The following is a 26646-nucleotide window of genomic DNA, read 5'->3' as shown; positions in this document are numbered from 1 at the left end:
AGAAATGAGAAAATTATGGAAGTCAGTGTAATATAACATAGCTGTTGTACATGCATAGTTTTATGTTGCTACATTTAGCTGCATTAATAGTGACATCACCTCTCTCTTGTAGAAGTTGTACGTATTTATCCCATCTATGCAGTAGTAAAGAATAAAGGGAAACGCTTTCAAGTAAGAATGAGTCCGAAGGTGGTGAAGTTTGGCAGCAGGCGGAAGCTGGTAAAGTAGACTAGAGTGAGGGACACCTGAAGGCGTCCCGCGGGAAGCACCCGGTGCGCGAGTAGATGGAGATACCAGTGAGTTTAGGAAGTACACACACACACACACAGACGGATCGGGTTGTATATTGTGGAGGCTGAGCAGGAGGCAGGAGGTGGCTTGGTTTGGTTGGCGCGGTGGCTTGTTATGGATTGGGTTGAACGCCTGCGCCACCACCACTTCGCCACCCATCACATCCCGTACGTCTTGCCTAGGCTCACAGCTGTAGCCTCGCTAACACTCACTTCTAGCCGCTCAGTAGTGATCCAGTGTTCTCGGGCCATGTACGGCCGGTAGTCTGGCCCTAGCTATTGTCGCGATAACATTGTCATGACACTGGCAACCATACTGTTCTTACTTCTTGTGCAACTCTTCTCCTACCTGGCTGCCACGCATGGTCATCCAAAACTCACTGATCCAGGTATTTACGGATATAGGAATTAATAAAAAAATTTAATGGGCTAATATTTTAAATATTGTTTGCAATAATACTATTTACATCGGCTTCAAATTATTTTTAAAAATTACACATATTTTGGTGCATTAGTGAACCCATCATGACAAAATGTATAAATTATAACCCAAATTTCTATTGCCCCAAAATCACTACCAACTTCCGGATTGTGTATGGTACCATGTTTTGAATTCTTCCTTCAATACTGCCACTTCTGATGGATGGCGATGTTACCCTGCAGAATCTAGTCATTGACTATTCCTATTTGATGTTATTTTCCATTTTTCTTTTTTGATTTTTACTTTATTATTTCTTAATTATTGGAAATTCTTGCTTTCCATAGTAATTTTATATTGAGATTTTTTTTTTTTAGATAAGTCTAGATATCAATTAATTTTCGTCTTTTTATTTATCACCATATTTAAATTTGTTTAATTAAATTGTGACACAAAAGAATTTAATCTATACATATATTTAATATAGTATTTTGTTAAAAAAGAATACTTTTAAATAAATTAATTATTTTACCTCCAAAACAAAATTGATAAATGAAAATAACCTTCTGAGAAAAGATAATTATTTTGGGAAAACAGTTTTATATGAAAGAATTTTTAATATTGGAAAATAATTCGTTTATTAAATTCCTATATTAAAAATTAAATTTTTTAAAAGAAAAATTAATTTATTATGGGCCTAAATCAAATTTTTATAAAACTGTTCACTCTTGAGCTTTTCTAAAGATGAAAATAAATTTTCCTTTCATCATGATTAATGCATTCAAAGTTTGCTTTAAAAACATGGCTCTTCAGACGGGCTCTTAGTCAACAATGAAGCTTGTTTTGAAGTTATTAGTTTTTTTATATTTATGAATTAATTTAATTAATATTTGGGTCTTGTTTTATCTTTTTTTTTATTTATTTACGTATTTATTTTTATTCTTTTTTCTTTACTTTATTTTTGATTAATAAAAATCAAAATTTTCTTATTAAATTTCCTTTGGATTATTTTACGGCTATCTACAATAAATTTAACATTTTTTTTGTTTTATTTTGTATCCATGGTTACAAACTATTAGCAACTTATGTCTATGTAAAATATATTTTTTTTTAAGCTTTTATGGACTCATACGAAGAAGGGACTCATTTGATTTTCGTAAGAACTAACAAAAAAATTATCTAAAAAGGTATTTTCAAAACAAATAAATAATATAAAAATGGAAATATAACCTATAAAACTTGATATCAATTCTTGTTTGTGAGAGACGCCGGTGTAAACAACCCTAATAACTCGCATTCTTATTTAAATTAACATAAATTTGCCCTACAAGTTATAAATTAGTTCTAAATTATAGGCAACAAGCAGTAATTTGAGAACAAACGTGCTAATTTAAGAATAAATTTGAAATACCAAAGGTGTTAGCTAACACACACGTATTAATTACATAGAATTCCTAAAGTAGATATTAAAATTTGAATCATACTGTAAATTTAAATCGTAAGTCCATCTTTAGAATGAAATTTTATTTTAATTTCGCTTATTGCGATAAAATTAAGTGGCTTGAATATCGGTTTAAAAGTAATGAAGCAGGACTTTTGAGTAAAGCTTAACTTCTTAGAAATCCGCTTAAAACGAATATTCATGTTAAATATGCTTCGAGAACGATAAGTATTTACGCAGATGACGTAGTGAACAGAAAAAAAACTATAATTCGTACTACTAATAGGAGAAATGGAAATAAACCTGTGGCGTGAACACTATAATTCTCAGTTTTCTCTATATCTCGAATTTTTACTAAAAGCTAAAGCTAATTATAAGTACTTTAATTCATTTTTGTAGAAACTTTTCCATAAAATCGGTATTTATGGATAGTATTTCCAACAGTCTTCTTTATCTTGATGGATGCTTTAGGACTGCAAAAATCCAATATCATCAAGAGGCTCACTTCTTGTAGATCAATTTCCATCAAAAAAATCTTCATTTAATTCTCACTAATGTTTTGGTAAAACTGTAAAATTCAAAGAAATTGCACTTTGGAGGTAAGTATACCTTTACTTTTGGAGGGCGACTGCCCTAAAATTGAATATTTTATGGCAGTTTTCAAAAAATAGCTATTAATACTTTTCTTGTTATCAATTTTCATCATTACCCAAGGCATTGGCGCTCGGTGCCTTTTCGGCGCACTACAAGAAAGTATGAACGTTCTCCCGCTCTTAACATCACTCCTGGTGAAGAAGCCCATTTTACTCATATATGTTACTCAGTGGTAGCAATTGAACTAACTTCTTGCTTCTAACAAACAAACCCTTATCTGGAATAGTTAATATACTAAGTTTAAAGAATCTGAAGATGTCCAGATTTTCGATTTTAGAGAAAATTGTTTAAAATTAAACAAAAAACAAACCAAAAGTCCTTCGCGAAATTAGTACCAACGGTTACGTCATTTTATTTTTATTTTATAATAAATACAATATTTATGTTTTATATTTATATTTATTTATTTTATTATTATATTGCTTTATTTTTATCTTTATTTATACTTTTAATTTATGTAAAGTTTAATACATTACATAGTTTTTTAAGCGTCCTTTACATCCAATTACCGATCCTATACCTTGGACGGAAACAGGTAATGATCAGAAATCGAACACAATAACCAAAACAGATTTTAGCTTTGCGGTCATCGTCTCTGATCGCTCCGTTACCTGGACGGACAATTAGATTAAATTAATTTTTGAATTCCCGTTAAATGGTAAATAAATTAAATTCCCTGAAATGATACTTTAGAGTGGAAGTTCCAAGTGCCTTTCCCCCATCACAATACTCCTTAAAAGTGAATTTTCAAAGCAAAAATTTCAAATAAACATTATAGCTTCTTTTTTTTTAGGAGTAGTTGGTACCCAAATTGAATGATGAAGTGGATTTCAAGATAAACGCGGATAACTGGAAAACAATTCTGAAAATTAGCAAATTCAATCAAATACTTTATCGACCAATCCGTAATTTAACTTTAGATTTAATGCTTAGTAAAGCAGAAAGGTGGTAGATTGGTAAATTGTACAGAAGTGGCTCTTTGTAAAGAATACTTAATTGAATTGATGTTTCAAAATTTTGGTTTCTCTCTTTTTTTTTGAAAATGACTCCATGGAGTTTTCTTCTTAAATTTCAGAATACTGGTAACTGTGATGTTTATTTCAAACCTTTTCTCTGTGAAATTCGATTCACTTTTGGTAGAGGATGATTAGGCTTTAGTTTTCAAATTGCATCTAATTTCATTGCAATTAACACCCACGCTGTGAAATAGCTACGAATTAAAGCCATCATCGTAAGATACTAGCTTGAGGTTCGCGTTCTATAAATACTTGATTAAGGTAGTTTTTTTTTTTTTGTGACTAGACGACTTGAGATTGAGGGTGACGGTTTTGTCATGGACACCTTTAATTTACAAAGAGATTGTACCTTAGTAAGATGGCAACTCTTATAAATCTTAACTTATTTTCTATTATCTTAAATACTTATTGTATTTATATTAGTGATTATTCCATGTAAAACGCGCTTTAATTGGTGTAATATATTTGGCGAGTTTAATCTGTGTGGCGATTCAATTCACACAGACGCCTAAAGGTAACCCCTTTATATAATACATATGCCGGCGTGGAAATCCACCTGTTAGAGCTGGTTGGAAATTGCATCTTCACGTTAATTGATGGTCACCAACAGACTCTGTCCTAGAGCGTGTCTGGACCAGATCTCAAGACCGATTCTAGTTTATAATGAGGTCAGGTACAATTGGTTTACATGCAGAAGGTTTGATGCTCGCTCAATCATGTAACCTCTAGGATGAGCAGCCATGATGCGACTGGGATGGAAGCAATTATTTTTATTCTAATGGAGATAAAATAAAATTAAAATTTGGTTTGAGTAATGAATTGAGGGAGTTAAACGTCACTTTTTGATACTTTCGCTTACTAATGTAAGAAAAATATTGCGATCACGCCAAAGTTTCGATTTCGATTTTTCATCGGAGAGATGGAATTTTGGAATTTACCACTTAGAGGTCCCCCTCAGAGTCAGTGGAAAGCAAAATGTCACAAAAACATGGAAATTCGCCGGAAGTGGAAACTTTAATTTCTATTTGGCGTCCTTAGTAGACCCGACTAAACCGGATGTCACTTTATAGAATGGATTTGGATATTTTCTTTTTGTGATACGGCCGCACATTGTCAACCACCCCTTTAGAACTGCCTTAAAAAGGATTTCCTGGAGGAAATGTTAAAAAATAAATAAATCAAAGGAGGGGGTAGAGGAAATTTTCAAGGTAGCAGCCAATGGCAGACAGACCTGAGCCTAAGATAATCCTGCGACTTATTTTTCTGCTTATTTTTTTCCCTAAAACTTCATACCTGAGACGCATTTACAAGTAACTTTTTTATTCCCTTCAATTATTTCGTAATTCGTCTAGGACACGATCAATTATACCTCCCTTTTAAAACGTACCTTAAAACAGTGTAGAGTAAAAAAAATATAAAAAATTAAACAGAACACTACATCCTAGAAGGATACGAGTATATAGGGTGAACCAGTAAGTATTGTCCATAAACCTACTGCGTGTAGTACATCTACGTAAATTGGAGTTCAATGACGTATTGGCCAACTTCATATTTTCCACTATTCATTAGTGACATCACTTTAATTATTTTTCTAAAATCATTACTTTTTTTTGCAATAAAAATGTTATTACTCAGAAAGTTTTAATCCGAATTCGATTCTGATGACACGGTTAGAAAGACACATAAATTTTTAAAAATTGACACCATTTTGAAGCATAAAATATTCTCCAAACAGCCTCAATCTTCCTCCGGAAACTGGGAAAATAAAAGTAATCGAAATTTTTAAGAAAACTCACTTAAAAAAGTCACTTAAAAGTGCTGGCACTTTTTATAAAAATTTCTTTTTTATAGAAATTGTAATTTGGAGTAAATACAAACTATATGAATTTTTGTTTAAGTACTTGTTTAAAATATTTCATTACATTTTCTCAAATATTTCCGTGAGATCAGAAGTAAATGTTTAAAAGGCAATCTGTAACCTTTGACTTCCTTATTTTAAGACAGCCTAATTTAAAAATTGACTACTGGCCCATCTAAAAGAGTTTTCAATGAATTAAACAACTTGATAACTAACACTCTTGAGTGCTCGTAAACACGTTTACTTGCAAAACAAACGTAATTTCTCATACGAATATAAAAGGAATCCTGGGCAAATGATGCACCGTTAGAAAGCCCATTAGGCAAGGAAACTTTTATAAAAAGTGCCAGCACTTAGGTCTGATAATGATCACATAAGGGCCTAATGAGTTTTTCTTAAAAATTTCGATTACTTTTATTTTTCCAGCATTCGGTGGAAGATTGAGGCTGTTTGGAGAATAATTCAAATTTGAATGTTCTGGATTTTTTTGTTTTTTGAGATAGTGTAGGTAATTACATACACAAAAACACACACACAGAAAAAATCGTAAAACCAATTTTAAATGGATATTCCAATCTAAACTGAATATGGACAATCTGCACAATATAGTTGGTAAGTGACAGTAAAAATAAAATTTAAGCATAAGCAGGTGATGATGTTGCGAAATAAAATATAGCAAAAGGGAAGAAGCACATGAGTGTATAAATATCATAAAACTCAGTATATTCTATACTGAACCCAATTTCAATAAAATAACCAAACGTCTAAGGCATTGCAATTGGAAAATAATATTTATTTATTGGTGAAAACGGTGAATTGTAACCTTTCTAGCGCGGAATACAATCTCATTGTGTAAAAAAATGGCACAAAAATTATTTTCAAATTTAATTTTATAGAGAGTTCTCAAGTACGTTAGAGAGAAAAATATTTATCTTGAAACGAGGAAATTAAAGCCCTCTGTGATTCCGTTGGATGAAATGTCACCTTCAATTTATTAAATTAGAAAGCTTAAGTTTGATTGGTAACCAATTTTAGCACGCTTGGACAAAGTAACCAAGAGATAGCCATTTTGCTTTGATTTTATCCGTCATAGCAAACATGTTTTTAATTTTTATTTTTTGTATCAAGGACCAAATTTTAGATCAATAAGTGTAATGCAAAAGACGAAATTTCATATCAAACTGATTAAATTAGATAGATAAGTAGTGTCTTTATTCAAATTACAAAATACAAACAAAAATTCAAATACACATGTTACACTATAGACAATGGACATTTGTCCTTTTGCAGATACTGATTTATACGAGGTGTGCTCAAAAAGTAACGGGAATTTTCGTTTTTTGAAAAAAATATTTATTTATTCATCTACATTAATATTGTCGCCTTCAAAGTAGTCCCCTTCGCATACAATACACTTGTGCCAGCGCTTTTTCCAATCCTCGAAACACTTCTGAAACTCGATCTTTGTGATAGCTTTCAGCTCTTTCAGCGATTCGCTTTTAATGTCATCTATGCTTGTAAAACGACGGCCTTTTAATGTTCTCTTTATGTTTGGAAATAGAAAAAAGTCACATGGAGCCATGTCTGGCGAATATGGAGGCTGGGGCATCGTTAAAGTTTTGTTTTTGGCCAAAAATTCACGAACAAGCAATGAAGTGTGAGCAGGTGCATTATCGTGGTGCAAAATCCATGAATTGTTTTGCCACAAATCCGGGCGTTTTTTTCGGATTGCTTCACGCAAACGGCGTTGAACTTGTAGGTAGTACTCCTTATTGATTGTTTGACCTTGTGGCAAGAATTCATGATGCACTATGCCATTAAAATCGAAGAACACAGTGAGCATAACCTTCACATTCGACCGCACTTGTCGAGCCTTTTTCGGTCTTGGCGATCCAGAATGCCTCCACTGGGACGATTGAGCCTTAGTTTCGACATCATATCCGTAAACCCATGTTTCGTCACCTGTTATAACACGTTTCAGTAGATCCGCATCGTTGTCGACTTCATTGAGTGACTCTTGAGCAACTTCCATTCTCCGCTGTTTTTGTTCGAAATTCAACAATTTTGGAACAAATTTTGCTGCCACACGTTTCATACCCAAAACATCCGAAAAAATTTCATGGCATGAGCCAATTGATATGGCAACATCATCAGCGACTTCTCTGATTGTGATTCGGCGATCGTTCATAACCATTTCTTTCACTTTTTTCACGTTTTCATCGGTTGTTGATGTGCTTGGACGTCCAGGTCGTTCGTCATCTTCAACGTTTTCGCGGCCATCTTGGAAACGCTTATACCACTCGTAAATCCTTGTTTTACTCATAGCAGACTCACCATATGCCTTTATTAACATTTCACACACTTTATTTCATTTTTTACGCAAAATTTAATACAAATTCTTTGATCCATTTTTTTTAACAAACAAAAATCGCCAAGCTCGAAAAACACGTCTAACCTTAACGGCTGCCACGTAAGAAGTAAACAATGAATATTACTGAAAATTTTATCGTACTTCAGGGGCATGTGTACCAACATAATAAAAAAAAAAATTTTACAATCAGACTCTCCAAACCCGCGAAATTTAAAAATTCCCGTTACTTTTTGAACACACCTCGTATACCTCTGATGAAAGATGAAACTCTGAGAGCTCTCAGAAAAACAATAAACTTGAATGATACGATTGTTAAAATCAAAGAAATTAAGCAGTACTGTTGACCTAACCACATTTTTTAACCAAGAAATGTTTATTTTTGTAACAAAGGTTATAAGAGGTTCCATTAAAAAGAATAAATTATTCAACATTTTTCAGAACTAATTTGACGCTTTAAAATATTAGTTTTGCCACTCTAATTACAGCTGTCGTAAAAGTAATGGCATTTTTGATGATGTTGCAGTATGAGTTTAATACGAAATTTACCATCCAATATAGCTAAAAGCTCGCTGAAATTTGATTTAATTTCGCTCTAAACTTACTTTTTCTTATTTACTGCAAGGATAAATGCATTGGTGTTGGATGTTTGAAATTGATTATTCACCGTAGTACCCCATAACCCGAATAAAGAATTTTGTAAAAGTGATCTATGTGTTCCTTTTGGACAGAGTTGGAGAATCAGGAATAACCAGGAGGTACTATATGCTTTGTTCAAGGAACCTGATATCGCCAAAATTATAAAAAAACTCGGAAGACTGAGATGGGCAGGGCACGTGGCAAGGATGGGGGATGAAGAAATACCCAAAAAAAAATTATGGATGGTAGCGAACACGGTCCCAGGAGGGTAAGCAGACCAAGAACGCGATGGCAGGATTGTGTGGCAAGAGATGCTTTGTAATGTTAGGATTCAGAAACTGGAGGGCGGCTGCGCAGGAAAGAGACGCCTGGCGGGCACGTCTTGAGGAGGCCAAGACTCTTCATGAGTTGTAGCACCATTTATGAAGAAGTACGTGTTCCTTTTGTGTGTACACATTTGTCAGAAATAAGAGGTCCAAATTGAAAGTCCTAAAACTCAGTTATCCTCTTCCATCATTTGGTAATCTGTCAGTAAGATTAAGGTCGAAATCCATTAGTTTAAAGTAACACTTCATATTTTGAACTTTTTTTTGGGGGGGGGGGAAGAAAATGGTTTTTTGGCGTTTGTGTGCTGCTTAATGCACTCAGTGAACTGCAGTTAGGACTGCAGGAGAGCTCCAAACTGCTCAACTAATGCACTTGGCAAAGCGAGGCTGGCCAACTCTACGTAAAAGTAAAAGTAAAGCTTACTTTTTTTTGCAGGTGGGCTTTTCGCCCAACTATACAATTAGTAGACGGAGGTGACCAGTAAACACACTTTAGTATAAATTACTCATTTTAACCGTTAAATATTTTATCCAAAGAGCTAGTCCGGGAATCAGACCCGGTGCCACAATACTTCTTAACATTGCGGGGTTCATCTCTATCCGCTCGGCTATTTAACTCAGTATCCTTAGTCCAAACTAATAATGTGGACAAGATATGGATCCTCGTTTCTTCGCAAATGCAGAAGAACTAGGCCATTTAATCTTTTCTCAGAGCGGGAATTACCAGAGTATTTAGTCAACTACACAAAACTAACATGTCTCTTTTCCTTATTCCTCGTAGGAAATAAGTTATTGTAATTATCCAGATTTGCCAATTGAGTTTTCTTAGAGAAGGAAGGAAGTGAATTTCTATTGGTGGAGTATTGGTGTCTTTGTGTTGTTTGTAGAAACTGCAAAGTCGAAAACAAAAAGAAATTGAACTGTTCACAAATTTAATATTTCGCCTAGTTACAAACGGAGGACGCTACAGTAAAGTTATGAATAAAAAAAAACTGGAAATACACTTTACTGAGTCAATTTGTAAGGATTCTCTTGAAAACCGCTCTGACGATGCCCTTAAACGTGACAATGTAACACATAGATCTGCAAATATTTGAAATTTCTCCCTGGAAGATTCGATTGAGGGTACTTCTAGGAGATCTAGTGAATAGATTCCCACTAATGGCCATTTTTTGGGGTAATGTGCAGTTCTATCTCTTGGGCACTGTTAGAGAGTAAAATTTGTAGCTAATATAAGTATGGAGGAAATTTTTTTAACCGCAGTCCCATTTTCACTCATTGGATAGTTTTATCGAAAATGGCTTTTAGGTTTTCCGTAAACTTCTTATATACAGGGCCGGATTTTCCTATAGGCTAACTAGGCTTCAGCCTAGGGCCTCAAGATCAAGAGGGGCCTACATTCAAATTGTTAGCACAATTAAAATTACGCTATTCTAAAAACAGTGAACACTAAAACACTAATTTAGTGATGTATTTTATTATCTCTCATGTAATTTACAAACTTAAAAATGGGAGGTGAAAGGGCCTCATAAGTGAGTAAAGCCTAGGGCCACTTTTCATTTAAATCCGGCCCTGTTTAGATGCAATTAGATTCATAACTTTTTTCTATAATTACTATAATATTTTTATGTGTAAGTTTTGTATATTATATTACATTACAATATAATCTTTTATATTTATTGCATATAAAGTAAACGGTTCTTCTAAGGAAAAAATAGGGACGAAAAACCACTTGAAGAGGAGTATTTAAAAGTGGCAATTTTGATAAGAAATAAATATGATACAAGTTTTTGAAGTTTGAACAAATTTTTTGGTCACCGTTTTGAAAATAAACTATTACTTTTATAATATTATTTGAAAATACATTATATACATAATTAAAAATACAAAAAAAAAAGTACTTATTTTATTTACGTTTTTCATTAAACTGTCCGGTAAATATAGCTCTTAATGCTATAAGGCAACGGATCTTTAGGTGTGATAATCGAGTGAACACTGTATTTTCATTGTTGAATCGATGAAATAAAGGTCCGTATCTGTAAGAGAAACAGAGGCCAGTATGTAGTAATTAAACGAGGCGCCAGCGGTTAGCCGAACAATCATTAATATCCAGCGAACTATTACCAAACTTTGTATGAACATTCCCCTTTATTACTTATTTAATTACTTAATATTTAATGATATATAGCAAAGTTCATTTTAACGATATTAACGCAGAAATAAAGCAGTGTTTTTCCCCCAATTTTTATATTATCAGTTCTTTAATCTAAAAAAAAAACTATTATTATTTTTTTACAAAAAGATGTTTGAAAAGTTCAAAAAGAATCGCAGCCTGAAAAGTAACTCACTTCATTTTGCGCTCAATTTTATGAGAAATGTCGACGCCATAATCGAAAATAAAAAAAATCACAAATCTAGTGAAAAATACATTCAATTAAGCTTCATTTGAGCTTCTTATGACTTTTACTTGTAAGACATACTTTGTTCACATCATACAGTCTATTTTACTAAAAACTACTTTTCGAGCTTCAAGATATCTAAAAAAAGTTGTTTCCGGCAAATCTCAAAGTTAAACACGATCGCAATATTTTTATTAAAAATTTAAAGAAAGTTAACCAGTAATTAGCCGATTTGAATAACAAATTAATTATAGTAATAAATAATTATGACAGTTTCATTTAAGAATTAATAATAATGGTAGGACTGTTTATTTTATAATAATAAATGGATTCAGAATATGTAATTCGAAGGTTATCAAATATATACGATACTGTGATGAATTAGTGCTGAAATTCAGTGTGAATTGTTAAATTGAAATTTCGCTCTAAAAATTTAAAGTATTTTAATAACTTATTTGATTTTTGACCTAAAAGCAAAATGGTAGAATTTGGAACTGTCACTTCTAGTGATATTTATCCAATTTAGTATGAATGAAGTATATTCACATTTAGATATTGCACCTGTCAAACGTCAATTATATAATTGAAAATAATTGGCTGAAAAGGAATGATGGAAGAAATAATTCTTTAAAGATAAAACTTTCTCAAAAAAACTACCGCAATTATAAAAAATGAAATTATTATATTCTTATTTTATTAATAAAAATTAAATATGTTTAAAAATTAAAATAATAAAAAATAATCATTTAAAAGAGTGTAAAAATTCGAAAGGCGACATATTAGAATGAAAAAGTCATGCGAGTCACCTAATCAAATATGTTTTAAAGAAAAGATTAACAGACCTCATCTATAAGAAGCAATTTACATTGTAGATTCTCTCTAAATGCACATATCTTAGAGCGGCAAGACCAAGGGAGTTGTTTATTAACTGGGCTTCAGAGTCTGCTTGTCTTTCTGACCCCAACTGGTGGAATACGAGACAAGCCAGGTCTAGCCGAGTCTAGTTCCCATGGAGAGTATGCTGCTGATTTATGTGCAGTCACAACCCACTGACAATCGCCCGTTCCCATTGCATAGAAGTAAGATGGTGCCCAGGAGCAGACCACTTCCTCACACTCTCCGCGACTCTCCTTTCATTCTCTGGTCCTAGAGGACATTCTAGACTACACTTCTTACTGCTGCTCTTCAACTTCATCGCCAACAATAGTCTACACACTACCTCAACAACACTGCTCTAGTGCCGCCTCTACTCAAATACCTACTGCTCCGGGTCACTATGCCTTACACGTACTGTTCTTCTCACCAATTCACTATCGTGTCCTTTTACCACCATCTCTGTCCTGGTCAACTTGCCTCACGTTTCAACAACTCCTCTACCAAGCGACTCCACCAATATGGTATCATTTCTATACTACGAACTGCAAGAATGTCGGAAAAATTATGGATTTTTTTTATTTATTTTAACTCTTCGATTTTAGTAGCACCTTTCACTATTTAGGGCAGTGACGACATCTCTCGATATTCAGCAATATTGTTTATAATTTTTAATTTTTGTCTTACTTTCAAGTTAATTTGGGTATAATATGGGATGTAACAAGTACAAACATTAATATTAGGTCGAATAATTTCAATCCTGGCACCTATCAGATTAATTTAGGCAAGGTAGTATAACTTCGTTGAAATGTTTACCAAATTCACAAATTAAAGGCGTATTTATTAGACGGTAAAACATTAAATGTAATTACAATTTAGTAATATAAATTTGCTTTATGTAAAACTCATTTCATTATTTAACACAAATTCCTTTTTATTCGTAAGATTTGCTATGTATACTTCAGTACAAATCAGTTACTGTAAGTCTTGGTAAGTTCGTGGCTTCAAAAAAATGAAATAAAATAACATCTTGTTTGCCTACGATCGTTTATTAATTCATATTGTAATTAGATATTCAGTTTTAAATAAAATAATGGTATTTCGCCAAGGCTTATATGTTAGTTCATGTATATTCTTATATACACTTAAATGAAGGAAAAATGTATCACATTGAACAAGGCCATTTTGTATATCCCGCACATGTCTTTTGTTCTTCAATATATAAACTTCATGAAGAGCAGGAAGTAATTAAATAAATCTTACGAATAAATCGGAAATTACTTAAGATAGAAGTTTGGAGTATTGTGGACACACCTTTTGAGCTCGGAGGGTTATGTTGCACAAAAATCAAGAAGTTTGAAGTTAAGAAATATTTTAAATAACTAGTTTGATGATAAGATTAATAAGAAGCTATTTCCAAATATAAACTATAGAACAAGGCTAATATTTAAAACGGTTAAACCAACTGACAGCGTAACAACGCGTTTGTATTTAGACAATATGTCTCCCGGCGAAGTTACAGTATTTATACAATCTAGGTTAATTGACTTTGTGGTTTATCTCTTAGAAAAATCCCTAAGGTTTTTGGGTGAATAACATTTGTCTCTCTAGACCTCAGCTTGCTAACCACATCTAAATTCCGTTTCACTTAAATTATAAATTGTTTTCAATTTATAAATTCTTATTTCCAATTATCAGCTTCTTCACTGATTATTGGAGGTGAGTAAGAATAAAGTGAATTAATGGTTTTAACTGCAACAGATTAATAGAAAAGACCAATCAATTTACTTGATCTGGACCTCAATCCGTCTGCCAAGGTTGCCATAACTTTTAACTATATTCTATAAAGAAATAAAAGTGAATATAAGACAATACGAAACTATAGAAGCAAACTAAAAATTTGTATTTATTTATTTTGTATTAAGGATAGAGCCTTATGCATAACTCCTTAACAAAAACTTACAGTTTTAAAAGTTAAGTATAAGGGTTGATTAAACGCCAAAAGGTACACAAATCAGCAGTTCCCAACATTTCATTAATACTTCATTGATATAATTTAAGTAATTTTACTGCATTAACTTTTCCTTCACATTTTTTAGAATTTATTAGATGTCACAGACCCTTATGCTGGCCAGTTCATTCATAATATTTTTTTATTATAATTATGATAAAATGAGTGATGAATTATTCTGAGTAGTCACATATACATGCATGTTAAAGTAGAAAAAAACAAAGTTAGAGTCGGCCACTTTTTAAATTTCAATCACGGAGGATTCAAAACAATATTTCAGTCTTAAATTCGTCTTACCGAAATATTCGTGAGCACAAATAACATACATTTAATAACAACTAGATTATTCAACAATATTTACTCATTTCTCAATTGTAATTTAATTTAGTCCCCCTAATTTTACTTATGGTAAAATACTGGAATAATTAGATGTCCTAAAAATATGCATATCTTTATTTTCTTTATTTTATATTACATATATATAACATTGTGGGAAGAACACCTAGATTGAGAATGTAATTGAAGAAAACTATATTATTTGCGATAAAGCCAGATTATTTATTACTTATTATTACAAACGTTTGACTACAACATAAAATAACAATTACTTTAATCGAAGAATGAACTTAAACCAATGATTTTTATTTAAAAATAAAAATAAATGCATAAAATTATTGATTTTAAAAAAAGTTTATGAATTTTTTAGCCTCTTATTTTTTTTATATTTTTTATAACGTTTTCTTTTTCACCTGTGATTAATAGTTTGATTATTATAGATAAATAGATATTACATTCAATCTAAGTTAAATGGTGTGCTACTTGAGTAAATATTTTGTAGACGAAAATGGCCAGCATAAGGGTCTGTGACATCTAATAAATTCTAAAAAATGTGAAGGAAAAGTTAATGCAGTAAAATTACTTAAATTATATCAATGAAGTATTAATGAAATGTTGGGAACTGCTGATTTGTGTACCTTTTGGCGTTTAATCAACCCTTATACTTAACTTTTAAAACTGTAAGTTTTTGTTAAGGAGATTTTTGTACCTTTTGGATAGATTTTCCTTTTTGTCTATTTGCAAAGTTACGTCTGCTTTACAGATTTTTTAAAATTTGGAATAAGCTATTCTATCATTATAACCTGATAAGGTGTTAAATCGGAACCGTAACTACCACTGGAGAGATCTTTTAAAGAATGATTATAGTTACGGTCCCCAAACCATCCTCAATAACCATTTTTTTGAGAAAGCGTTTTGAATAAAATAGGAAGGTATTTGTACGTAAATAGCAAAATTAAACTGCGATTTCAGTACTTCCTTTTAAGAGGAGCAAGAAAAATAAACTGCGATTACAGTACTTCTCCCTAAAAGGCAAAGATTTTGAATCGAACGACAATTCATTGATGTAAATCGGTTCACTCATTGATAATTTTAACGATTGCAGTACTTCCTCTTAGTAGGTGTAAGAGCATGATGGCACTTCACAGCCACATAGAGGAGCTTTAATCACTTCTTCGTGCTAAATTTTATCAAAATCGGACTAAGCTTTGTAGAAATATTGGTAATAATAGTTTTAGAAAGGGCCTTATTTGGGTGGGGCGAACTCCCCTCCTTATGAGGCATAGCGTCGAGACTTTTAAAGTACAAATCTGTACAAAATTTCGATTCGAATGACACTTCATTCATGAAAATCGGTTCACGTGTCGATAATTTGAAACGATTGCTATACTTCCCCTTAACAAGTGTAAGAGCAGATCGTCGCTTTATTGTTAGGTAGGGGAGCCCTAACCCTATCATCCTACCAAATTTTATCAAAATCGGGCCAAGATTTACAGAGTAATTAGTAATAATAATTTTGGAGAGGGCCTTACATAAAGGGGGCAAACTCCTCTCCCATTCAATGTACAGGGCCGAGACCCCCAAAAGGCACATCTACATAAAATTCCGAATCGAATGACACCTCATTCATGAAAATCGGTTCACGCGTTTAGGCGCTACGTTGTTTACAAAAAGGTAACAAGAACAACAAGAAGAAGAAGAAGAACAAGAACAAGAACATTTTTTGAAAAAGCCGTTTTTGCTCATTTTCGGCAACTTTTTTCTCGAAACCTATTAGATCTAGGTGGTTGCAAAAAAATTACAGTTATAAAGGAGGATTTGCCCTATATTATAAAGAAAATTTGGGAATTTTATCTTTTATAGAAAAATAGAAAAAAATTGTCAAAGTTGGGTGTTTTTCAACGTTACACTTTTTCGTGCAGTTTTTGATGGTCAACCCTTATACAACTGTCCTACCGGACAGTTTTAATAAAATAGGAAGGTATTTGTACGTAAAAAGCAAATTTAAACTGCGATTTCAGACCTTCCTTTTAAGAGGAGTAAGAAAAATAAACGGGCGATTACAGTACTTCTCCCTAAAAGGCAAAGAGGCAAAGATTTTAAATCGAACGACAATTCATTAATGTAAATAGGTTCACCCATTGATAATTTTAACGATTTCAGTACTTCCTCTTAGTAGGTGTAAGAGCATGATGGCACTTCACAGCCATGTAGAGGAGCTTTAATCACTTCTTCGTGCTAAATTTTATCAAAATCGGACAAAGCGTTATAGAAATATTGGTAATAATAGTTTTAGAAACGGCCATACTTGGGTGGGGCAAACTCCCCTCCATATGAGGCGAAGCGACGAGACTTTTAAAGTGCAAATCTGTACAAAATTTCGATTCGAATGACACTTCATTCATGAAAATCAGTTCACTTGTCGATAATTTGAAACGATTGCTATACTTCCCCTTAACTAGTGTAAGAGCAGATCGCCGCTTTAATGTTACGTAGGGGAGCCCTAACTCTATCATCCTACCAAATTTTATCAAAATCGGGCCAAGATTTACAGAGTAATTAGTAATAATAATTTTGAAGGGGGCCTTACATAAAGGGGGCTAACTCCTCTCTAATTCGGTGTACAGCGTCGAGACCCCCAAAAGGCACATCTACATAAAATTCCGAATCGAATTTCACCTCATTCATGAAAATCGGTTCTCGCGTTTAGGCGCTACGTAGTTTACAAAAAAGGTAACAACAAGAAGAAGAAGAAGAAGAAGAAGAAGAAGAAGAAGAAGAAGAACAACAATTTCTGAAAATGCCGTTTTTGCTCATTTTCGGCAACTTTTTTCTCGAAATCAATTAGGTCTGGGGGGTTGCAAAAAAATTACAGTTATAAAGGAGGGTTTGCCCTATATTTTAAAGAAAATTTGGGAATTTTATCTTTTATAGAAAAAGAGAAAAAAATTGTCAAAGTTGGGTGTTTTTTAACGTTACGCTTTTTCGTGCACTTTTTGACGATCAATCCTTATACAACTGTCCTACCGGACAGTTTTAATAACTAGTGACATTCATGAAATATTTAGGTACATGTATGATGCATTAATAAAAATAAATGAGCATAATCGAAAATTTAAATGAAAACAACTGAAATGATTAGTTTATTAATTCTAGACCCTAGATTAATTCTATAATAATCAATAGATTAGTTACAAAAAAAAAAAAAAAATGCCTGTATAATAATATCTGTAAACTATTTTTTTTTCTACTTTCCCAAGATAACTTCATTCGGGTGACGTCAGAAACTTCGCTTCACCAGTTCGCCCCTGAAAATGAATCATATCAAGTATTAATTAATCGAAGAACATAAATATTTAACTTTTCTTCAGCTGAACTAATTTTTCTAAATTTCTGTTAGCTTCTTCTGCAGTAACTTTAGTAACTTTTATTCTGTATCTTCTTTATTTAATTAATTAATTGATTAAATAAATTTGAGTAGGGTCAACAACTGAGCTGATTGGCACCCGGAGCTTTTCTCTGTACACTGTTGAAACCATCCCTGTGATTGGTGAATAAGTCAAAGCTTAAATAGCGGGAAGAAGGATCATTGCCAATTTCAGTAATACTTTTTTATTAACTTTTGTCAAGCTTTCCACCCAGGAACTAGGTCATCTTCAGGGATTATTATTTATGATCAACTATAGTAATTTATTTTACATGGTCAACATCAAAGATTAGGTTCATTTCCGTTCTGAATGATTGTTTAGGTACTGTGTTCATGTATTTTGGCAACTGATACATTAATCCAAAGTAAAGAAATTTTATATTACTGGTTAAATGACCAAATGTTAATCACAAGTTCCGATTTTTAATTGGTTTGTCTTTCATTATTGAACGAATTGCGGTTGGGAAATGCTCATTAATATTTCAAGCCAGATTAATACAGAAATTAAATTAATTTAGAAAAAATTACCTATTTTCCGTAAGCACATCTTTCTTGTTTCAGTATCATATTTTTCGGGCAAATCTTTATTTTTATTCTATCTGGTGCCACCAGAATACGAGATTGTTTATAATTACGTTCAATATACTTTATTGGAGTTTGTAAAGAAAAGTTCAGAAATAATGAAACAATCACAAACAATAAAACTAAAGTGCGCATGTTGCTATTCAGATGGGTACAAATTAACTACTGATCGTCAATCGGCAATACTGTAAGGTTATCAAGATCATTAGATGAAACAGCATAACATCTATTTGTGTAGACAAACAGATAGATAATATTTAATCTTTTTTCCGATATTCCTGGCGTATACCGCACGATATGAGCCAAGGAGCTGAAGTGAAGGAATAATCTATTTAAATTAATCTTAAATTTGTTACAATAACAAATTTTTGGTATTCAATTTAAATTTTGAGAGGTTTTTTGTTTTTTGGCAAGCTAAGTATTGAAGATACTTAGATAAGATTATATTATCTTACAATATTCTTCTTGAATTAGATAATTCATTGTAATTAAGTTCCTAATTGAAAATAGAAAATTTTATAGTAAATCCGTATGAATAGAAGATAAAAACAGAATTTAGCCGTTTTAATGGACACTTAAAAATGTTAATTTACAGACATAGGATTTCTTTAGAATGTTATCTATTCCCAAAATAATGCCTAGAATTTCTGTGGAATGTATTCAGAGATGACGAATGCTTCAATGTTCTACGGCGAGTTTTATAAGAATTGTTTGTTTAATCAGAAACCTGTATGTTTTGTGGTATGCTTTACTAATACTCTTGCATGAGGCGATAAAAGGAGCCAAAAGTCATGAAGGAAATCACAATTGGCGGCGTTGTCGGATAGAGTGCGCAGGGTGCTTTTCGGAAGGTGTCTGTGAGAAGGGCCAGAAAGATGGAGCGTTTCCTCCTTTACAGGACACTTATGGAGGACATAGACGATATAGACGGTCATATTGCCAACGCGCAATTAAATTTCAGTGACCATAGATGGCTCTTTAAAATTCGAGGCGAACTACTCAGGTTAAATAGTGTCCGGACTTGGTTATGATGGTATGTGCTCTTTAGGGGTACAGGAGGATCTCTATCACTTTCTAGCTATTATATCCAATTCTAGGTGATCTCCGACTCAGTATAATGGGTAGTTCTAGTCTCTCTGGCCATTATATTGTTAATTTCCTGTTCACCTTCCACCTGGTTTATCTTCCACTGATTACTTTTGCCAGGAGTACCTGGAATCTAAGATATAGAATTATAAATGAAGAACCTAAAATTTAAATATATTTTATTTATTATTATTATTGTTTTTTTATTTTCAAGAAAATTGATTCATTTTGTTCTTTCGTAAAAGCTTTAGAATTTGGTTAGCTGCTCTTCTTTGACTCTCCATTGTACTTCAACTCTCATCTTTTCCTGACTCATGTCCTTTTCTTTGTACTATAAAAGCTAACTACTACAGACGGTTATAAGCCACACAATTTCCTAAATTTTGTATTTTGTATTATTATTATTTTTATTGTAAAAATAAAGGATTAAAAAAAGAGTGATGAATGAAGCTTAAGGCTAGACTAACGATTTTCGAGAAAAAGCGCGAGCAAAGTAAACAGATTTAGTGAAGTCACGTTTTTATCTAGCGGAACCGAAGCGGTTAAGCAGAGGACCGGGCCAAAATCTTGGTTACGAGCCCGCAAAATCTATATAAAATTATAATAAATATGAGCTGCTTTCATAATTTAATGCTGCAATTTTATTCGATCAGCTAGCTCAGGATTTTCACTTTAGACTTGATCGACTGCTATTGTTTTTCATTTGGGGTTCTAGATAGATCTTGTAAGGTTTCCGTCTCCACTAAAACTATCATAACCTCAATCTGATGGTACAGATTAGCTCAAAGATTAGTGTATACTTTATTTCAACATGGAGATCAGGGGGTTCGAATGCAGTGTAACGAAGATAACACGAAGGCCAGCAATGCACTGAAAAAAGCTTTAGGCGCCATTGAACTTAGATGGAGAAGCGCCTTAAATTGAAAATATAAAATAAACTAAAAGTCTGGGTAGATGTTAGAAGGGAATACCCTCTACGTAGAACACTCTTGGGGTAGCTTTCTTTAGAACATTTAGGATGGCGAAGGGGTGAAGGAATGAGTTGACTACAAGGAATAGCTAAACCTGCCGATTTCCACTTCTCCTTGTCGAACCCTGTGGTTAGAATTTGTTGGGATCAAGCGGATGAAGCTGCTAGGACATGCTGGCTAATAACTTCTCAGGGTTTAAAGCTGGAAGTGTCAAAGTACTGGAAACGCCAAAGTCTTGTACTGAAGATTTGTACTTCCGTGAATAAAGTTTTATTGACTTAATCGATGTTGTTATTCGCTAGTCAATGGAAAGCCCCATTTTGATTTCAAATATCTGTGGTTAGCCCTTCGCATTGCTGTATCACACTAACTTGTCTCATCCAGTGTACATCGTGCACAAATCCTAATATTTGCTCAATAATCATGCATTAAAAATATTGCCTGAGCTACAATCCTTCACAATGTGCATTTCATCAAGCCAACAATGCAACAATTGTGCCCATGCATAACCTTCAAAAAAGCTTCCTAGCTGGTACAAAATATTTATAAGTTGATATTCAAACTATTCACAGCCGGTATTATAGTATAAGATCGAAATTGAGCTTTGTACTTTATATATATTCTTAAAAGAACCAAACCTTTCATGAATTATTCAACACTAGCTGGTCCATATGATTTCTTTTTACCTCAATTTTCATATTTTTCTTCAACTTAAATTACACTTCATTTCTCTCATACAAAAAAGTTCTATATGCTACAAACTAATGATTTACATATAATAGTAATACAAAATTTTCTTTTTAGGCAAATTTGTAAGATGCTATAGATTAGTGGATTATGTAGGAAGGTAATGGACTTTTAGTTCGGTGTACCGTGTACGTATTTATAGACATTTTATTTTAATGCAATTTAAAATTCAAATGCTGTAGCAGATAGATTTGAGTTAAGTAAGGAATAGTTGAATGTTTAAGAAAAAAAAAATGAATATGTTAAATAATGGAACATGGTGGCCAAGAAACCCGAAATATTTTATTCTACAACCTTTTAAAACATTCTCTAGTTTAAATTTGAAATTTAAATATTTTTTTTCATTCCTCATTCTAACCCTCTCATAGGTTGTATAGCTGCTACTGTAACATATATTTTGTTACATCAGGATACAGTAGCGATCCAAACCTCTCAACCAGAGTATTACTCTACAGCAGGAGTGACGAAAAATCAATCAAAACACGGGCCATTTGGTGCAACAGGCAAGATTCACGCGGGTCACATCACATTTACAAATTTGATTTAGTAGGTATGATTCATAACAACAGAACGCGGAGTGCTCTTTTTAAACTTTTCGCTATTGGGATCTGTTGACATTACATGGCACTGAGGGTGGCAGACATATCGCTTCCAAACATCGCCGGAACTAGTCAGCGCGTTTCCCTCAGGAAAAGCACTGGGCCTCGCAAATCCTAGTCTTCAGTAGTTAAAGGGTTAACGAGAGAATTCTTTGAACGATATTTCTTCAAAACAATTTTTTTCTATTTTCACCTTATTTCAGAACATCGTGGGCTACAAAAACTGCCTCGGGGACCGCATGTGACCCGCGGGCCACCAGTTTGACATCACTGCACTACATTAAGGATTTTATACGTTTTTATGAATGTTCTTTGAAAATGTGTCCAACGATTTTCTTTCAATTATTTTTACGTCTGTGCATTGTTCTTGTTCTATGTATCTTTCTTTAAAAATAAATAAATAAGTTACATTTTTATGAATCGATACTGAATATATGACAGTTCTTATTTTAGTATTCAACGTTTGTTTGAAACAAATCCTGACTCGATCAGAATGGTCCTAGTGCTACCTCGAAATTGAACGTACATTATGTTCCGCTTTGTGAATACAGGAATGGTCGTTCAGGTAGGCGGGATATTGGCAAACAAATAGGGAGGGTAGATAAACGTGTTGGTGAAGTATTCTCATGGTTAGCTTCTTTCATACGTGTAAAACGGAAGTGCCTGGATTAGCTCAAAGAGAAAGGAATGTAAGTCTTTAAAGTGAACATCTGCATATATGTTATGCAAATGGTGAGCCTATATAATGTAGGCAACTTTATCTTTCAGTGCAATTGTGCATCATCATTCGTAATCATCCAGCAATCTGATTGATAAAATCCATCAAACGAACGTAAGTAGCGTATCTACAAGAAATGCATTCTTTTCAAAAAAAAAGAACAGTCCGAAATAAATCAGAAGGGAGTGAATATTTTACCGTATGTCGCATGGTTCTGAACCACGAAATTCTTCAGTTCACTTCTAATTTCTGGTAGGAGTCTGGAATGGACTCAAGAATTCATTCTCTTGAATTGTTTCAAATTTATTTAAATTCGCTTGAAGAAAATAATATTCATGCAAAAGAATTTTGATGTTTCGGTTATTAAAATAATAAATTTTCAACTATGCCTTGGTTAGAAAACTGGCGTATAAACATTAACCCAACTAAGTCTAAATACATAGTCTTCACACTCAAAAGTCAAACTTCACCACCTGTCTTCTTACATCACACACCTATCCCACCAGCCGTCCATGTGCGGTACCTTGGAATATACCTAGACAAGAGACTTACCTGGAACCCCCATACGAGACTTAAACGTACCGAACTAAACAAACGATTCAAACTTCTAGCCAGACTACTCGACAAACGCTCAAAACTCTCACTACAGAACAAACGACGACTCTATACAGCTCTACTCACACCAATATGGACTTACGGACTCGAACTTTACGGAACAGCTAAAAAATCCAACATCAATAGACTGCAAACACTCCAACACTACAATTCTATGTTAGCAACCACACAATACATACAGATCACCAAACTCCACTCACCTCCGAACTTACCAAAATTCGATATAAAAATTTTCATCTAAAACTCTCATTTCATCCCAACCCTTTAGCTGCAAACTTGTCTGCAACTACGCTACCCTCCAATCCTCGAAGACGCCTGAGGCGCCGTTGGCCCCGTGACCAACTGGGTGACTAATGGCGGCCATCACTGGATGACCGTCATTCACGTCTGCCACGTTAATTATTTATACACTTATCGCATTTACTTATTGTACCCTGTAGGTACAGGTGGAAATTACAATAAAAGGATAAATAAAAAAAACTATGCTTCATAAATTTAAATAATTACTTAAATAGAAAAAGTTGGACATTAGTAAATATGCACTTGAAAGATACATTGACGAGATGATTGCAAATGATTAAAAATGTAGCGGCGGATCAGTGTTCAATCGTTTATAAAATTTTAAATGGATTTTTCAATAAATCATTATTAAGATCTCTTTAACAAAAACTTACAGTTTAACATGTTAAGTATAAGGGTTGATTAAACGACAAAAGGTACACAAATCAGCGAGTACCCAACATTTCATTCCTATTACAGCTCGTAATAATTTGAGCAATTTAGAAAGTTTTTGAAAATATTTATGTTTTTTTTAAATTTCTTTCTAATTTTTCCCCATTTTTATAAAAGATTTCTCTTACTATTAGGTTTTCTGATAACATTCCCCTATGAACAGTGTCTTGTTCACATCCTTGCAGAAGATATTAGAAAAAGAATCCATTGTACTTTTGCAAAATTTGATATCATTTAAGTAAAATTTTACTGCATTAAATTTTCATTAATATTTTTTACATTTTATTTCACGTCTCAGACCCTTATGCTGGCCATTTTTTGTCAATAAAATATTTTCTGCTAATATAGAAATGTATTTTATTAAGGCTTAATAAATGTCAATAAACAGGCACCTTAACTCTGTTCCAAATTATTCTTTTTTTATCTTTACTACGCTCTTTATTTTGAATAATCATTAAATTATACTCACATAACACTCAAATAGATATAAAAAAAAAAGATAAACTTTGTTGGTCTATCACAGTTATAAACTGAATCACGGAGTTAAAAGAAATTTTAGTCTTGAATAGGTATTGTTTATTACCTATTTTTAATAAAAATTGATTTCTAAATTATAAATATATGAAGTCCCTTTAATTGAGTACTTGTATAAAATTTTGATAATCAAATAATCAGTAAAAGTAATAGTAATGGCCTCATCTAAAAGTATACGTTGTCTTCCATTTTACTGATGAGTTAAAAAGCTGTGGAAGGACTGACTGGTGAGTAGACGGAAAGTAGGCAGACCTAGAAGGAGCTAGACTGAATAGAATAGAATAAACTTTATTTAACAATTGAAGGTATATACATGTTACTTATGTACATAGGAGTGCCATAACTATAACCTCCAGCTAATTACATAAATTGTTACAGGATATAGTATAAAAGTAAGTATTGAGGGGAAAAACAATGAAAAACCCTCAGCCTCTAAGGGAAGTTTTACTTCAGGGAGTCCTTAACTATCCTGTGCCTGTGCACCGTGTCCATGCTATAGTCCCCTATAAGTCTACATAGGTGGTTGTGACTTGATTCACACTTGCTGAAGAAACCAGTAGCGAGGTACTTGATGTAATGTACTACTTAGTCCATGTAGGTGTTAGAGTGTAAGTCTATAATACGCGTGTAGCGGGGGGAAGTTGTCACAAGCCTGCGGAGGTAGACTGAGGAATTGGAGTACCTCAGAAAGCTGGAAATCAGGTAATGGAGAAAAAAAGCTCTGGCCAGAAATGCTTGGAGAACCAATACTCTGAAGGTCAACTTCCTATGCAGACTGTTGCACTAAAAAGCAAATAAAAAAACAAAAAATCATGTGTATAATCAGATGAGGAAAGATGTAAAGGAAGCTGTATAAATTGACTGTATAATTATAAATATGTATAATTAATTAACTCTTATTTTTTAATTAACATTTGACCATTTGGCAAAGTATTGGGCCTATCTGTTTAATCAAAGGATGAAGTTTAAACGACAATGTAAAGAAGTTCTTAAATTGTACTTGAATCTAATGTCAAAGTAATAATAAGAATGAATTTGTCAATGTATGTTGGTGATGGTGAATTTTCTTAAAAACGTGATGAATTTTTCTATTGTTTAATAGAATAGCGTCTCATAAAAAACCTTTGCTTTAAGCGTTTAATAACTCCTGCTACAATCTATTTAAATTAAATGGGTGCTACTCTTCACTGAGCAAAAATATTTTATTGACAAAAAATGGCCAGCATAAGGGTCTGAGACGTGAAATAAAATGTAAAAAATATTAATGAAAATTTAATGCAGTAAAATTTTACTTAAATGATATCAAATTTTGCAAAAGTACAATGGATTCTTTTTCTAATATCTTCTGCAAGGATGTGAACAAGACACTGTTCATAGGGGAATGTTATCAGAAAACCTAATAGTAAGAGAAATCTTTTATAAAAATGGGGAAAAATTAGAAAGAAATTTAAAAAAAACATAAATATTTTCAAAAACTTTCTAAATTGCTCAAATTATTACGAGCTGTAATAGGAATGAAATGTTGGGTACTCGCTGATTTGTGTACCTTTTGTCGTTTAATCAACCCTTATACTTAACATGTTAAACTGTAAGTTTTTGTTAAAGAGATTTTTGTACCTTTTGGACAGTTTTAATTATAGTTTCATAGTCCTATGACGAACAATATTTAAACTTCATAGACATCTTTGAATATGATCTCTCTGCGTACAGTTTGCCTTTATATCTGCAACATAATGAAACGGACCCCTCATCCTTTTACAACCAGGGCTTGGGACCGGCTTCGGCGGATTTAGTCCGTCAGTTAGTTTTAGTCACACATAATATAACAAAACATTGCAATTGATGTAATAAAATAATTATATACAACAAACCTTTCACAGTGAGGAGGATTTATTTAACATTATGTATATTGCTTCCTCTGAATTAGGTCTACAATCCTTAGAACTGCATCAAATTTAATTAATTTTAGTTGGTTATCTTAAAGTTTTCTACATCATTAAAAAAAA

At 32.8% G+C, this 26646-nt stretch overlaps 1 protein-coding gene and 1 long non-coding RNA gene across 3 annotated transcripts in view; one reads left to right on the top strand and one right to left on the bottom strand.

Annotated features, from left to right (window-relative positions):
* Nucleotides 1–471: 471 nt before the first annotated feature.
* Nucleotides 472–26646, top strand: part of hig (locomotion-related protein hikaru genki) — a 781895-nt gene continuing 755720 nt past the window's right edge. Inside the window, exon 1 of one of the 2 annotated variants that reach the window (XM_074119349.1) lies at nucleotides 472–679. In XM_074119349.1, the coding sequence (XP_073975450.1) occupies nucleotides 589–679 (91 nt within the window). In that variant the 5' untranslated portion in view covers nucleotides 472–588. The remainder of the gene's footprint in view (nucleotides 680–26646) is intronic. The other variant, XM_074119350.1, reaches the window with a different exon arrangement.
* Nucleotides 24913–26414, bottom strand: LOC141449691 (uncharacterized). The gene is made up of 2 exons (XR_012455650.1): nucleotides 26258–26414; nucleotides 24913–25423 (listed from the first exon to the last, which is right to left on the bottom strand). It is a non-coding gene; the product is annotated as an uncharacterized lncRNA (long non-coding RNA).

This window comes from Rhodnius prolixus, unplaced genomic scaffold (genome assembly GCF_049639745.1).
Source record: "Rhodnius prolixus isolate KJV_2025 unplaced genomic scaffold, Rpr scaffold_2, whole genome shotgun sequence".
Lineage (NCBI taxonomy): Eukaryota > Metazoa > Arthropoda > Insecta > Hemiptera > Reduviidae > Rhodnius > Rhodnius prolixus.
Note: the sequence above shows the minus strand (reverse complement) of the source record. Positions and strands in the feature narration are given on the sequence as shown.